The following is a 16321-nucleotide window of genomic DNA, read 5'->3' as shown; positions in this document are numbered from 1 at the left end:
GTGTTTTGTTGTTGGACTTCTGTGCCAGTCACAGTTTGTCCATCACGAACACCATGTTCAGGCATAAGGGTGTCCATCAGTGCACGTGGCACCAGGACACCCTAGGCTGGAGGTCAATGATCGACTTTGTTGTCGTTTCATCTGACCTTCGGCCGCATGTCTTGGACACTCGGGTGAAGAGAGGGGCTGAGCTGTCAACTGATCACCACCTGGTGGTGAGTTGGATGCGCTGGCGGAGGAGGAGGTTGGACAGACCGGGCAGACCCAAACGGATTGTGAGGGTCTGTTGGGAACGTCTGGCTGAGCCCTCTGTCAGGGACATCTTCAACTCCCACCTCCGGGGAGAGCTTCTCTCGGATCCCGGGGGAGGCGGGGGACATCGAGTCCGAGTGGACCATGTTCTCTGCCTCCATTGTCAACGCGGCGGCTCGAAGCTGTGGACGCAAGGTCTCCGGTGCCTGTCGTGGCGGCAATCCTAGAACCCGGTGGTGGACACCGGAAGTACAGGATGCCGTCAGACTGAAGAAGGAGTCCTACCGGGCTATGTTGGCCGGTGGGACTCCTGATGCAGTAGATAGGTACCGGCAGGCCAAGCGGGCCGCGGCTCGGGCAGTCTTGGAGGCAAAAACTCGGGTCTGGGAGGAGTTCGGGGAGGCCATGGAGGAGGACTTTCGGTCGGCCTCGAGGAAATTCTGGAGGACCGTTCGGCGCCTCAGAAGGGGGAAGCAGTACTCTGCCGGCACCATTTATGGTGCTGGTGGGGAGCTGTTGACCTCGACTGGGGACATTGTCGGACGGTGGAAGGAATACTTCGAGGATCTCCTTAACCCGACTGACATGCCTTCCACTGAGGAAGCAGAGGGTTGGGGCTCGGAGGCGTGCTCATCCATCACCCAAGCCGAGGTCACCGAGGTGGTTCGTAAGCTCCTCGGTGGCCGGGCACCGGGGGTGGATGAGATTCGCCCTGAGTACCTCAAGTCTCTGGATGTCGTAGGGCTGTCTTGGCTGACACGCCTGTGCGACATTGCATGGAGGAAGGGGACAGTACCGCTGGGGTGGCAAACCGGGGTGGTGGTCCCTCTGTTTAAAAAGGGGGACCGGAGAGTGTGTTCCAACTACAGGGGGATCACACTTCTCAGCCTCCCGGGGAAAGTCTACGCCAGGGTACTGGAGAGGAGATTACGGCCGATAGTCGAACCTCGGATTCAGGAGGAACAATGCGGTTTTCGTCCCGGTCGTGGAACACTGGACCAGCTCTATACCCTCCGCAGGGTGCTCGAGGGTTCGTGGGAATTTGCCCAACCAGTCTACATGTGCTTTGTGGATCTGGAGAAGGCATTTGACCGTGTCCCTCGTGCCATTCTGTGGGGGGTGCTGAGTGAGTATGGAGTCCGGGGCCCTCTACTAAGGGCTGTCCGGTCTCTGTATGATCGAAGCAGGAGTCTGGTTCGCATTGCCGGCAGTAAGTCAGACTTGTTCCCGGTGCATGTTGGACTCCGGCAGGGCTGCCCTTTGTCACCGGTCCTGTTCATAATTTTTATGGACAGGATTTCTAGGCGCAGCCAGGGGCCGGAGGGGATCCGGTTTGGGAACCTCAGGATTTCATCTCTGCTTTTTGCAGATGATGTTGTCCTGTTGGCTTCATCAGACCGGGACCTCCAGCATGTGCTGGGGCGGTTTGCGGCCGAGTGCGACGCGGCAGGGATGAGAATCAGCACCTCCAAGACCGAGGCCATGGTTCTCGACCGGAAAAGGGTGGCATGCCTTCTCCGGGTGGGTGGAGAAGTCCTGCCTCAGGTGGAGGAGTTCAAGTATCTCGGGATCTTGTTCACGAGTGAGGGAACAATGGAGCGTGAGATTGACAGGCGGATCGGTGCAGCGTCCGCAGTAATGCGGTCGATGTACTGGACCGTCGTGGTGAAGAGGGAGCTGAGTCGAAAGGCGAAGCTCTCGATTTACCGGTCAATCTACGCCCCTACCCTCACCTATGGTCATGAACTTTGGGTAGTGACCGAAAGGACAAGATCGCGGATACAAGCGGCCGAGATGAGTTTCCTCCGCAGGGTGGCTGGACGCTCCCTTAGAGATAGGGTGAGGAGTTCGGTCACCCGGGAGGAGCTCGGAGTCGAGCCGCTACTCCTCCACATTGAGAGGAGTCAGCTGAGGTGGCTTGGGCATCTGTACCGGATGCCTCCTGGACGCCTCCCTAGGGAGGTGTTCCAGGCATGTCCCACCGGGAGGAGACCCCGGGGAAGACCCAGGACACGCTGGAGAGACTATTGGCACTTTTCCACTAGTATCAGTTCAGCCCGGCACGGCTCGGCGCGGCTTTACACGGTTCCACACATGTGTTTTCGCACTGCCAGGGGAGAAGCGGGCAGGTTTGGGTGAAGCTGCTGTGACGTACTCGATTGCGCAACCGCTTTATTCATGTCGGCGCTGATGAGAAATCAGCTGGAGCCGGGAGCGGCTGAGAGTAAAACAGCCCGTCTACATCGCTTTTTTAATTTTTTCTCGACAGCCACCAGGTTTATGAACATCTGCACCTCAGAGTTGGATCACCAAACAGACGTTTTGCGCTTTATAATAAAATCGCCGCGAGTCCCCTCGCGCTGACTCCATGGATCGGCTCACTCCCGCTTCCTGATTCAAACGTCTGCCGGCCCCGCCCCCCGACCAATCAGAGGCGTGGAGGGTGGTGACGTCCCCGCCCCCCGACCAATCGGTGGCGAGGAGGTGGTGACGTCAGAAATAGTCCCTGCTCAGACCGCTTTCAGAACCTCACTGAAATGGTTACAGAAAAAGGTACCGGCTTGGAGCGGCTCTACTCGTCTCAGCCCTAGTGCGAAAGCGCAAAACGGGTAGAACCGAGCTAAACTGATACTAATGCAAAAGCGCCATATGTCTCTCGGCTGGCCTGGGAACGCCTCGGACTCCCCCCGGAAGAGCTGGAGGAAGTGTCTGGGGTGAGGGAAGTCTGGGCATCCCTGCTGAGGCTGCTGCCCCCGCGACCCGGTAACGGATAAAGCGGGAGAAGATGAGTGAGTGAGTGAGTGAGTGTTTTTTATTTTAGGTTGGATTTATCTGACTATAGCACCTTGATATGACACAATGATTTTTACGTCCTGATACTTAAACTCTATTAGAGTTTAAAAAGGTTTTCTTCCTATTACCCAGACTGTCCTCTATGGATAACACCTTTAGATGTGTGAGGGAGTGACTGAATCAGTGAGTGTTTTTGGACATAGCGCAGTGATTTTCTTGCTACTATGTTAGCAGCTTGACAACAATATCCACAAAATGTCAAATATTGCTAAACATATCGTCTTCTACTGAACATCTTGACAACCAGCTAGCAATTAATTTGAAATGTGTGTCTGGTTTTAACATGAGTCAGCATGTTTTCTCACAAACACTTGAAAAGATGGTTGAAATCTCACAAGGAGCTTATATATAATTAATACATGCAGCCTGTTTATAGTTGTTTTTTTTTTTTTAAATAAAGTGCTTTCCAGCAGCCATAAAGGCCCATTAGAATGCGTTGTGCTCATCCTCACCTGTATTCTGGAAACAGCGCTCAGCAAAAGACTGAAGGAGATGGCCGTTGCGGCCATGGCGTGGGTGGAGGGCAGCCCGTATTCTGCCTCCACACGCGTCTCCAGCTTGACCACCGGGGGCGAGGGAGGCCGGGGCATCTTCAACAAATCCTTCATCACCTGGCCGATATACATCACCAACTAGAAGGGACGGAGACAGCACATGTGAGGTGTTGTGCGCCGTCTTTGTGGTGCAAAACACCAGTTTTATCATCCACTTCAAACTGGACTGGCGAGACTCCAGTTTCTTCATGTTTAAACACTAAAATGTGACAAAGAAAAATAAAAATCAAGTGTAAATGAAAGTCGATTTAAAAATAAGATGAAGTCAAAAATCATCATCGGTTTGTGCTCTAAATCTAACCCCACCCGGTCATGAATAAATAAAGACCACCCCAGCTTCAGAAGAAACAAGCTGCACAGAAGTGAAGACCCGGCACTAAGTGCAAACGCTGCAGTCACAGTTACTCAACCTATTGTGAGAAACAGACAGCAGACTTTGCTGACACATGGTCTTGAGCAGGTAGGTAGAGACAGAGTGCTCATCACACAACGACACAATCAGTGTAAGGTGTGTGTGTGTGTGTGTGTGTGTGTGTGCGCGCCAGCCAAATGCACTCTCCTTTCTCTTTCATGAGATCCCCTGCTGAGGGGCAGCATGCTTCAGTTCCAGGTTTATTTAAAGCTCTGCTTTGTATATTTAATGAATGGCTGTCTATGTCAGGAGAAGGGAGGCCGTGCGCACAGAGGGAGCGAGGTACTAATGTGTGTGTTTAAGGGACAGAACAGAGAGGTTGTTATTACTGTCTCCACCGACATTGTAATCAGGAAGCGGTTGTTACCATGGCAAATGAGATATGAAAGTACATCCACTGACCAACTGTTACTGTGCGCTTTTATGACCGACAAATGCAGACGCGCACGGATCTTTCCCTGTAGAGTGCAGGCAGAGATTGGACAAGATTTAACAAGGCTGCAGGGATGTGCTCATCTCAGCCACAAGGGCATTAGTGAGGTTCAGCACTAGAGCATGTTGGGAAATCAGACGATGTCTCTAGCTCCATCACAACAACGCATGATCAGGCTGGTATCAGACCTCTGTGAAAGCAGCCAGCGGATGGAAAGTAAGATCGTTTCATCCCCCGCAGGGGCAGAGCTGGGACTCCAGTACGGAGAGGGGAGTGTATTTTCACACCCCGGTCCTCGAGGGCTGCCGTCCTGCATGTCTCAGATTTCCCTTTGCATCAACACACCTGATTCAAATGAATGCTCATCATCAGCTCATCATCCAGGTCTGCACAAGTTTGTTAATGACAGTCCTTTGTATCAGGGTGTGTTGAAGCAGGGAAACATCTCAAACCTGCAGGACAGACGTCCACGAGGACTGGAGTCCAACACCCCTGGAAACAGGCACTGTGGCATAGAATTGTCAAATTGGTTTAATTCACTGTACGAATTGTTACAGATTACTTTTGTAATACTGTATTTGACCCGGTCTTTGTACGTTTTGACCGTACAGAAACGTAATTCTTGCCAGTTTAAGAATGAGATGTACCTGTTGTACTCTACTGCCCTTACTTTTTAACGTGTGTTTTTTATTATTTTACCTCTTTTCTTATCATTTTATTTGTTATTTACTGTTTAATTGTGTCTTGCCGCTTTTAATGTTGATGTAAAACACTTTGAATTACCTTGTGTTGAATTTTGCCATACAAATAAACTTGCCTTGCCTTACCCCTGGCATAAACTATCCACAGGTCGTATGCAAGATTATGAATACATTAGTACAAAAATTACCCATTATAAGTAAAAGCCTTGCAATAAAACGAAAATCATCATGTATCAATGTCAAGTCGTATGTAAACAAATACTGTTATTTGTATCACTATACTATTAAACCAAAGTGGAGCCCAGTTACAGATGTGCATATACAGTTGACATAAAGATATAGACCTTTAAGTATATTCATCCTTTTATTATTCACTTTTTTTTTTTTTTCAATTACCGGTATTTTTTTATCCCCGATTTTTTACCCATTTTATCACCTAGTGCTCCTACCTAAGTCAGTCCTGGGCATTGCTCCCCTCTGCCAACCCCGGGAGGCCCTGCACTGAGCTCAGGTCTCCTCCTTATCCTGAGGAGTGACGGGCCGCTTCTTTTCACCAGACAGGGTGGGGTTTCTCTGGCCGGACGTAGCGCGTGAAAGGATCACGTTATTCCGGCCGGATCCCCCCCACCCCATCTGTCCATGGTTGGTCAGAGGGGGCATGTATAACCCAGGTCTGTTGCATGTTTTTGTGAGGGTAGCTCACATTAGCTACCCAACGGAACACGGGGAGAACATGCAAACTCCACACAGAATTATTCACATTTTTAAATGTATTTATGTATAGTAAAATGCAAGAATAATAAGAGCAAGAGATTTAAATTTTTTTAAGCCTTTCTTGACATCCCAAAATCTTTTGGTTAGTATTTGGCACAGTTGCCTTTAACCTGTATGAACCCAGACCCAGTTCTACTTGTAGAAAAACTATATGGTGTACTATATGTGTAACAAACTCTCCAGGACATTTAAAGGCAGGGTGACACCTGTGTTTAACCCGGCTCAAAGGTGTTGGGCAGCCCCTGACAAACCTCTCACAATATTTTGCTGGAATTCTGGACCATTCCTCCTGACAGAACTGATGGAGCTGATGTCAGGTGTGTGCCCTGTTTATCTTGCACATGTTTCTGTTGGATTGAGGTCAGAGTTTTCCTAAGGCTGCTCCAATACCTTAAGAATGTTGTCCTTTAGCCACTTTAGCCACTAATTTAGAAGCTTGCTTGGGTTATTGTCCAAGAAGACCTATTTGTGGCCAAACTTTGACTTGTTGACTGTTGTCTTAAGATTTTCCTTTTGTGTATTATAACAATATTCTTTCACAATAATGTCAACTATTTTCCAATGTGCATCAGTTTATCCTTCACGAAAGCAAAAATAATTAAAATAATTCTGCCACCTACATATTTCAGGATTGGGATGACGATTTGAGGCCTGCAAACCACCTTCTTCTCTACATCTGCAAAACATAACAATGATCTCTTCGACCAAACAGTTCAACAGGCAACAGAAGATGGGACACCTTCCACAAATTAACATATTTGTGCCCATGTGCAGCTGCAGACTGTAGAATGTCTTTTTTATGGTGACTTTTAAGCCATTTCTCTCTTGCAAACACGGCAAAATACGCCAAACAAGCCAAAATATCACTTCATCCTGTAGCATTGACATTTCAATTAAATACAACACTTTAGGGCACACAGAAGCATTCCTGTCTTTAGTCTGGATTTTTTGCATAAAAGACTGGCAGCTGGGGAAAATGGTGAAATTGACCTTCTGGCTACCCGTCTCATTTACATATAACCCAAATGTATTCTAATTAAATAGACTTGCTAGCTTTCTGAGGCCACAGTTTGGCAGTAAACAATACTAAATAAGCAAACTGACATGCTAAGAAAGCAAATACCACAAATGTTTGTTTGTTGAAATATTGTTGAAACAACTAAAACTGGGTTCAGAACTGTTCAATGCATTATGAAAACCTGGAAAGGTAGTGGTGAACCATCATCTTTGAGGAAGAAACGGGACACAGCCCTCCATCATCAATGCAAGTTCTTGATGAAAAGGTTATTCAATTCAGGATAGAAAATGGTAAAGCACTGCATATGCTTAGAAAAATGTTATTTAACTCTCTGCCTTAAAGTATCAGTGTTTTTTGTATTTTTGTGGGCTTTATAGAGGATAGTAGTACTGTACTTTGTGCGCTTTAGAATTAGGAAAAAGGTGTGGTATAGCAGGAGGAAGTCAGGATTGGCACAAAAGTACATCTCATGTCTAGGAGATCAGCATGACAGAGATGAGGTGAGGAGTAGGCATGACAGAGGGATTCAAGGTTTAGGTGGGGCTGCATCAAGGATGAGCTCTGAGCCCATTCTTGTTTGCTATTGTGATGGACAGATTGACAGATGAGGTCAGGCAGGAATCTCTGTATTCTATGATGTTTGTTGATGGCATTATGATCCATACCAAGAACAGGGAGTGGCTTTAAGAAAAACCTGGAGGGGTGGAAGTAAAGAGAAGAAGAATGAAAGTCAGTGGAAGCAAGACAGAATAAATGTGTGTTGATGAAGGAGATGAGTGGAACGGTGAGATTAAGGATGGAGAAAGTGCGGGAGTTCAAGTACTTGGGGTCAACTATTCAGTACAATGGAGATTGTGGAAAAGAGGAGAAGAGGAGAGTGCGGGCAGGGTGGAATGGGTAGCGAAAAGTGTCAGGAGTGATGTGTGAGAAGAATTGAAGGGGGAGTCTATAATACAATGGAGAAACCAACAATGTTATGGTTATATGGTTTAGATATGGTGGAACTGACAAAAAGACAGGAGGCAGAGCTTGAGGTAGCAGAGCTTTAGATGCTGAGGTTCTCTTTAGAAGTGATGAGGATGAATGGGATTAGGAATAAGCACATCAGAGGGACAGCTTAGGTTGGCTGTTTTGGAGACAAGGTTAGAGGGGCCAGACTAAGATGGTTTAGACATGTGCAGAGGAGGGCCAGTGGATAAACTGGTCGAAGGATGCTAACAATGGAGCTACCAATCAGGCGGCAAAGAGGAAGACCAAAGAGAGGATTTATGGATGTGGTGAAAAAGGACGTGAGGCTAGTATCTGTGAGAGTGGAAAAGGAAGAGGACAGGGTCAGATGAAAAGGAATGATTCACTGTGGCAAATGTGTGAGCTTTAGAAGGTGTTAGGATCTAAAGAGCTGCATTTCTCTTAGGGCAGCCTTCTCACACACCGAGTAGCACTCACACCATTTACACTTTTTGTTCTCACTGCTGTCACATTTTTTCACATAGTGAAAGACAAATTCAAAACTGTTTAAGTCATGGCATAAAACAGAAGACTGACTCAATAAAACTAAGACAGAAGCAGCTACAACAAGATGGTAGTCAGAAATGCACACTCGGCTGCCACAGCTCTTCACAGGTCACAGATTCAACCACTAGAATCCTCTATGGCCAGCATTATGCTGTGGGCCCTTATAGCTGGGAGGGAATTCATGACAATCGTGCACTTGGTGACAGGTTTTTGATATTTGGCATGATGTTAGGTATGGACATAAGGTTTTCAAAAACCACCGCAAACAAATTGGGATGGCCCCCTAGTGGCTGGTTTGCAGAAAATTCAAAATGGCTCCCTCCGAAAAAGACCAAAGGTCATATTTCAGCTTCTCTTAGTCCTAAATTGTTGTATATTGTCACTTTCTCTACTTTTTTTGGTGCTAGGAATTCAATTCTGAGATAAATGTCCTATTTCAAGGTCATGTTGAAGGTCAAATTTAATTTTCAAGGTAATTTTTTGCACAAAAAACTCCATATCTCTAGAATTAAGTCACATAGAAAGGTTATATAGGGCTGTAGACTCCTATTTTCACCCCCAAGGAATGCAATTTTCTGTTTATTGGACACGTCACTATCACTGTAGTGTCAATCATCTCATTGGGTGAGCACAGTGGCCTTCATTCAGGCTTAAGATGAACGTAACCTCAGAAATAAGTCACAGTGAAAGAATAGGATTTTATTAAAATAACACACACAAAAAAAAACATCAGCTGCGCATATTTAAACTCACTTAACACCTACAATGCCTGCCTCTATCGCCTCGCAGCCACAGTTGCGCATCCCTTGCTGCCATCTTCCAGATCTGTCCAATATGACACCCACACTTTGGTTCTGGCATTCCATTCCCAACCCCAATCACTTGGGACCGGAATATTAGGAATTTTGGAGAAGGATTGCTTCCAGACAAAAGCTGCAGTGTGCAGGGCTGCCATGCTGGAATAAGGCGTGCTGGGTCGGGGGGAATTGAATCCAGGGACGTGAGGCTATGGATGAAAAGAAGCTTCCTGGCTTCATTGACTGGCTCTACACTGCAGTCCTTGCTATACATTAGAACAGTCCAGCGTTCGAGATGTCGCATATGCACTGATTCCAGTGGGAGGCTGGTTGGGTCTTGGGTGATTTCAATGACGGTGTTGATGACTATTAGGTGAGCCTTTGGTGGCAGGCAGGACCCCAGAGAGTCACATGATGTCCAGACAGTCAGTCACATGACCACAAGTCAAGAAGTTATAAAGGTGAGCTCATCAAGTCAGATGGTATTCTTTTGTTTGTTGCTGTGCAGCTTAACTTAACCTTTTGATGCAGCAAGTAAAACTTGTACCTTTATTTGAAGTTAAAGGTTTTAGATGGTTAACTAGGGAAGTTGAAGTTGATTTTGCTTTTGTAGTTTTTATGAGGGTGATTTTAGAGGTAGCTGTTTCCGCTCACAGAGGACACCATTGTTTCAAAGCTGCTGGACACTGATATATGGAAATGGGACTTTCCTCCTTTGTGCCTTTAACTGCTGTGGAAATTGCTATAAAGCACTAGGCCAGCCACTGTTTGACCTTTATTTTTATATTGTTTCGCTGCTGTGTTGCATGACCTGTGCGGTGCCGAGACTGTGCTGCTGCTTTTTATTCATCCCACCAGGGACCCCATGATCCTCATTTAGATTCTGGTATGGTCAAATATTTTACATATCACACTGATTTTGCCCTGAATTATTAATACATTTACATAACGTGTTACAGGGGCAAACGTCTCTGTTATTTGCTCCTTCAAGTAAGCTTTACACCACATCATAATGTGTAAAAGTAAGGGTTCTTTCCGTCTCTTAACAGGAGGTGGAAGGTCACATATGGTACAATGTAGCAGTTAATACAATACATTATAAAAAATATGTAATTTGCCAGATTTAAGCTTTTTGTAAACTTGCATCTTGTTCTGCATCCATGTAGTTTTAGCATCAGTACTTAACTTCAAGAGGTCAAACCTTGTAGATTTTTCCAGATTTTTCCAGTCTACACCCTGGCCAATTTGGCGTGTGATATTTGATTATGTACATATTTTCTGTAAGATGCTCAAATGTTAGAAAATGTTAACATGCAACTGGATGCTTTATTGAGAGTTGTGATATTTGTGTACTTCAGATAAAAATTAAGCACTTAATCTTCAATTTACAAGTGTTCTATCTGAAATGGCTTGATATGTTATTTAATGTTTACATGTAGAAATATGTAGAAACCATGCAACTATGCAATGTCTGCAACTTTTTTCTTTCAGTGAAACACTTAATGAAACCAATTTGTCTTTATTTAGCTTTTTTCATGTTGCTCCTTAAGAGTGTGTGACAGAATTCAGTTCCCACCTGGAACGAATACGACTTATTAACGGCAATGGTGCCCAGAGTCTCACTTAGTTTCGGTACTACCGCCCCATACCCTGGATAATGCCAAAGTAGTGCATCAAGGCTAGTAGCAAACCCCTGCATATTCTGCTTCGTTTGTTGCCTGGCAACACAAATAATTACTCTTCAGGTAAATTTTCCCTCTTTGCTGTTTCCATTTCTCCACTTTTCCATCAAATTTGAAAATTTTGATCAACTTTACCAAAACAAATCCAAAGCTATCCCAAGCAACAGTTTTCCTCACAAGATTGAGCTCCCAAATACACACAGCACTCTCTTTTATTCTAATAATAATCTTTAATACTCCAAATATTTGAAGCCTTCTTGGTTTTTATAGCCTCATTACTTCATCTTGACTCATTGCAAGGACTGTTTCTTGACTTTAACTGAGATGCTGAATATAGCAAATTTGTTTTAAATTTCTTCTTAATTACATAAGAGTTTACCTCACTGTTCTTTAAATTGATAAGTATCCTTTATTTGCTGTTGATCACATTAAAGCTTGAACAACCTGCAGTCTAAATACTTTTTTTTTACTATTTGAAAGGAGAAGGTTTTTTCTTCTCACAAGAGGAGATGTTCTGTTCTTAAACATTTTCCATTCCTCCTTGACCTTAAGTCTTGCTAATCCAAATGTTTTTAATTTCTTTGCCTTCACATTGTCTTATAAAATAACTGTTTTCAGAAAGTATATGATTTTAAAAAGAAGGAGCATATCTGACCCACGATGGTTGTGTATTCATCCAACAGGCCATACTTTGTACACATTGTTTTCCCCCGCTCTCTGCCTTCACAACGGGATCTGCCAACCATCTTTGCTGCTTAAATGATATGATACCCTCACCTCTGCACTCAGCATTTGCACAAACATGGCATTCAGCTGCCTCCAGCGAAGCTACTGCTCCACTGCGTCATCGTGTCACTCACATCAAAAGGGTTGACCCTGCGAGAGTCTGGTCACATTAAGAGAAGAGTTAAAGACTGTCTGACCTTGTGAATAAGTATATTGATCGAGGCCAGAGAAGCTCTGGACTTTGATCTGTCAACATGTGGATGAGGCTGATTGTTAGTGTGTGTATATATAGAGAAGAAGGGCTATCACTCAGGTCCGTTTTTGCAAGGAAAAGCACGTGACGAGTGCCTGGTTCCACAGTGACATGATAAATGGCTGGTTTTATTGCTAACTTTTATTTTTGTGGAGCATTGTGGCTCCATGGTATTGGAAAAAAAGTTATGTCAATGGAAACGGGTAAAAATAAAAGTTCTCTTAGATCAAATTTTCTGTTTATCTGTGCTCATAAAACTGTCAAATAATTGCAAATAGCATTTTATACTGTGGCGATTTTAGTTTTTAATGGTTAGGTTCAAAGAAAGCTTGGTTTTACTGACCTTACAACGAAAAATAGTCCCATTTAAAGCAAATAGAGAACATTTTGGGAGGTGTGCTCCCCCATGAAATGACATTTAACTTAATTTGGCAAAATCCCCCCGGCACTGTTTTATGAATGAGACCGTTTTGACAAGAAAGCAGAAAAGGTTTCCTCTTTAGTAAAATGTCAAGGTTTTATAATAAGTTTTATAATTTCATTTTCATGACTTCACTTTTTCATTATAAGACACATAGCTGTTGCTCTGATGAACTCTCATCACACATAGAGTCTCAGAGTAATCAATCAGTGTGCAATAAAATAATAATAATAATAATAATAATAATAATAACCACAATCATATGCTGTAACAATGCACCTTTCAATAACCATGTCTACTTCATACTGCTGCACCTTTCACTTTTTAAAAATTGTATATATGTTAATAAGAGCTGTCATTTGTCTATTTACTGGACAGTGAGCGAAAATAACCAAGTCAAATTCCATGTCTTGTTTGACCTGACCTGGCCAAATAAACATGATTCGGATTCTGATAATAATTATGGATCTTTTCTTTTTTTTTTTTTTTTTTTATATTTTTATCCCGGTTTTTTTCCCATTTTTACCACCCCGTGCTCCTACCTAAGTGACAGTCTTGGGCATTGCCATCCTCTACCAATGGCAATGCCCCGCACTGAGCACAGGTCTCCTCCTTACCCTGAGGAGTGAGCAGGCCGCATCTTTTCACCAGACAGGGTGGGGATTCTCCGGCCGGACGTAGCGCGTGGAAGGATCACGTTATTCCGGCCGGATCCTCCCCACCCCATCTGGAGCCCCGGTTGGCCAGAGGGGGCATGTGTAGCCCAGGACTGTGTGCATGTTTTTGTGAGGGTAGCTCCCATTAGCTACCCAGGGGAGAACATACAAACTCCACACAGAAAGGCCCTTTCGCCAACCCCACCCAGGGTGTGGGCACTGAAGTCATGGGGGAACTAACACGCACTTCAGCACCCACAGCTTCCCCCGGCGGGAATTGAACCGAGGACCTTCTTGCTGTGAGACCGCTGCACTACCAGCTGCGCCACCGTGCCCCCGCAATCTTTTCTAATAATGTATATGAGCTGTTAAGTGACTGAGGCTGTGCAGCGAACAATTCTGGTCGGCTGTTTACACTTGCCCTTAATTAATGTCATGGGAATACTGGATTTCCAGTGTCTTAAATGGGTTTTCTGAAATCAGCAGACAGCATGGAAAAGACTAAATATTTAGTTTAAATACACAACTAAATGAATAATTCGGCTGTTCGAATAGTAGTGCCTCAAAGGTTGTCCGGTTAGATTTATATTAGTCACTTTATTCCATGTATTTGGTATCTTCTCTGTCAGCACTTACTGTAGCCCTTGGATTGGCCAATATTTAAATCCATGAAGCTCAGGAGAAGGCATGTCCATTCACACAACTCAGGACCGCCTCATGGAGAGATTTCTAAACGACTGCAAACTTCAAAATCTCCATCTTAAAACGATAACAAGTGTAAGTCACGGGGAGATGTTCACAAAAGAGATCTAGACCAATTATCTCAGCTGAGGAGAAATGTGTTCAGACTGTCTGGAGCAACCACGGAGCAACTCAAGAAAAGGTCTTCCTCCAACTGAAAGCTGTCTGAATATCCCTTTCTCAAACAGTACAGTCAAAAACAAAACAAGCAAAAAAAAAACAAACTCTGAAAAATGTGGCTCATCTTAGGGTACCCAGGAGACAGCCTCTTCTCTTCATGAAACACATTGCAACACAGCTTAGTTGCATCTGAAACCAACCCCATGACTTCTGGAATAACGCCCTCTGGACAGACAAGAGACAAAGCCGAGCTAATCCGCACACAGACACAAACAAACACATTCTAGACTCAAATTGATTCTCTTTTTCTAGTGTTCTCTATCTTCTGGGAATAAATCTGTTCATGGCTACATGCCATTATTAACTGAATTGTTAAAGAAAGATAAATACATTTTTTTTTTAAATCCCTAACTAACGTACAGCATCTTAATCGGGCCCTTTGTGATGGTTTTTAATAATAACAGCAAAGTAGAATTTGAGCTGCATGCTATGCTTCAATAATACCACATATGATACAACACTGCATTAAAATTCATGACCATATGGTTTATGACAGTTGTTGTTTTGGAAGTCAACCAAAGTCACAGAGCGAGTAACACCGTTAAACGGCAGCAAAGGACATAAGAGTAGGTGAGTATACGTCTTTATGTGTGTCTGCCAATTTATTTACATACTGTATACAGTACAGGCATAAATGGTGCCAAGAAACCACACAGGAACTCTTTGGAATCTATTAGTTTCCTGTAGTTGCTCCAAAATGTTACCTGATCTAGAATCTACGTCACAACAACAGACAAGCATGACGTGTCCAAGCTGATTACAAACAAACAGTTATAGCTTATTCTGTCATTATTGAACACACTCATTAAACATTCACAGTGCTGGAGGCAAAGATACGTAAACCCACAGACTCATTCTTTCTGTGAAAGATAACGCGAGTCAAAAGGCAAAAACCTGGAGTGCAATTAAATCTACAGGGTCTGTACCCAACTTTAGGAGCAAGCTAAAGACTCAGCTCTTTAAGCTCTCTACCTTCACTCCTTCATCCAGAGCTACACTTCGTCTCCACAGCTCCACTCAGCCAGTGAAAGACGCCTGGTGCTTCCACCACCACGTGGCGGGAAATCAGTAGCCAGACTCTTCTCCTCCATTGTTCCCTGATGGTGGAACGACCTACCAAACTCTGTCCGATCCGCAGGGTCTGTACCTACTTTTAAGAGCAAGCTAAAGCTCTTTAACTTCTGCATCTAGCAAACTTCTCTGCTCATCAGAATTAGTTAGGAGATCCAGCTCTTTGCAGGACTCATCACTGAGTAAGCTGCAGGCACTTATGACAAGATTGTGTCTTTTTCTGATCTGGGCACTGATCCAGCTGGACCCTCCTATGTGATTTCTTGCTTGTTTTGTTCTCTCGGATATAAGTCGCTTTGGATAAAAGCGTCTGCTAAATGACAATAGTAGTAGTAGCAGTAATTACAGAAAATGAGTTTGAAAGTGTGATTTAGAGCTTGATTGATAAGACACCAGATATTTGAAGTTTGATGTTGATAGATGCTTATGTAAACCATGCCTCACAAAGAGGAGATCTTCATGCAATTAAGAGTGGTTAGTCTGTGTTTATGCGCTGATCAGTCCATCAGCTTAGTGCCTCTAAATGGAGACATTTTAGTACTTGGACGACCAGTACTAAATCTTGGCCGTCCAGCCAAGATGAGTCCAGAGACAACCCAGAATATTTAGAGAGGTAAAGAAGAATCAATCAGTATCAACGGCTTGAAGACGTCACTGAAGCTGGCAAACATCACTGTCCATGAGTCTGCCATAAGTACGTTACTGAAGAGGCAGGGTGTCCATGCCTGAACACCACTGAAGAAGCCACTGCTCTACAAGAGAAAAGCTTTTCTGCATGCCTGATGTTTGCCAAGCAATCCACAAAGCTATGGGGAAATGTTTTCCAGATTGGTGAGACAAAAGATGAATTGTTTGGCAAGAGTACAATGACCCTACACATTGAGGTAAATCCACCACAGAGTGGCTTCAGAAAAGAGAATCCACCCTTTGGAGTGGCCCAGTCACAGCCGAGACTTTGATCCTATGGAGAAGCTGTGAAATGACCTCCAGATAGGTGTTAACACCAGACATCCAACACATGTACGTATCTGAGATGAAGCAGTTCTTTAAAAAGTAATGGACCGAAATTCCTACTGAAGTCAATGCTGACAAAGAGAATTTATAACCAGCTGTTAACTCCAAGGGTTCCCTAGGATTCTCAGTGTTCAATAAAGACATGAGAAATAATAACTTCTGATTCTCTTTCACACTTGACTGCAGACGACTCCAGAGAAAGCTGAAGATCAACTTGATGAAGTCATCAAGATCTCATCGTCGGAAATAAGCAGAGGTGGACTCCTGA

General features: G+C 44.3%; 1 protein-coding gene across 2 annotated transcripts in view; it reads right to left on the bottom strand.

The window, feature by feature from the left end:
- The window catches only part of sgpp2 (sphingosine-1-phosphate phosphatase 2), a 31003-nt gene that overhangs the window by 12083 nt on the left and 2599 nt on the right, over positions 1 to 16321 (bottom strand). For both annotated transcript variants that reach the window (XM_061720191.1, XM_061720190.1), the window contains exon 3: positions 3558 to 3737. In XM_061720191.1, coding sequence (XP_061576175.1) covers positions 3558 to 3737 — 180 coding nt within the window. The remainder of the gene's footprint in view (positions 1 to 3557; positions 3738 to 16321) is intronic.

The sequence above is a fragment of the Cololabis saira genome, chromosome 4 (genome assembly GCF_033807715.1).
Source record: "Cololabis saira isolate AMF1-May2022 chromosome 4, fColSai1.1, whole genome shotgun sequence".
Classification (NCBI taxonomy): domain Eukaryota; kingdom Metazoa; phylum Chordata; class Actinopteri; order Beloniformes; family Belonidae; genus Cololabis; species Cololabis saira.
Note: the sequence above shows the minus strand (reverse complement) of the source record. Positions and strands in the feature narration are given on the sequence as shown.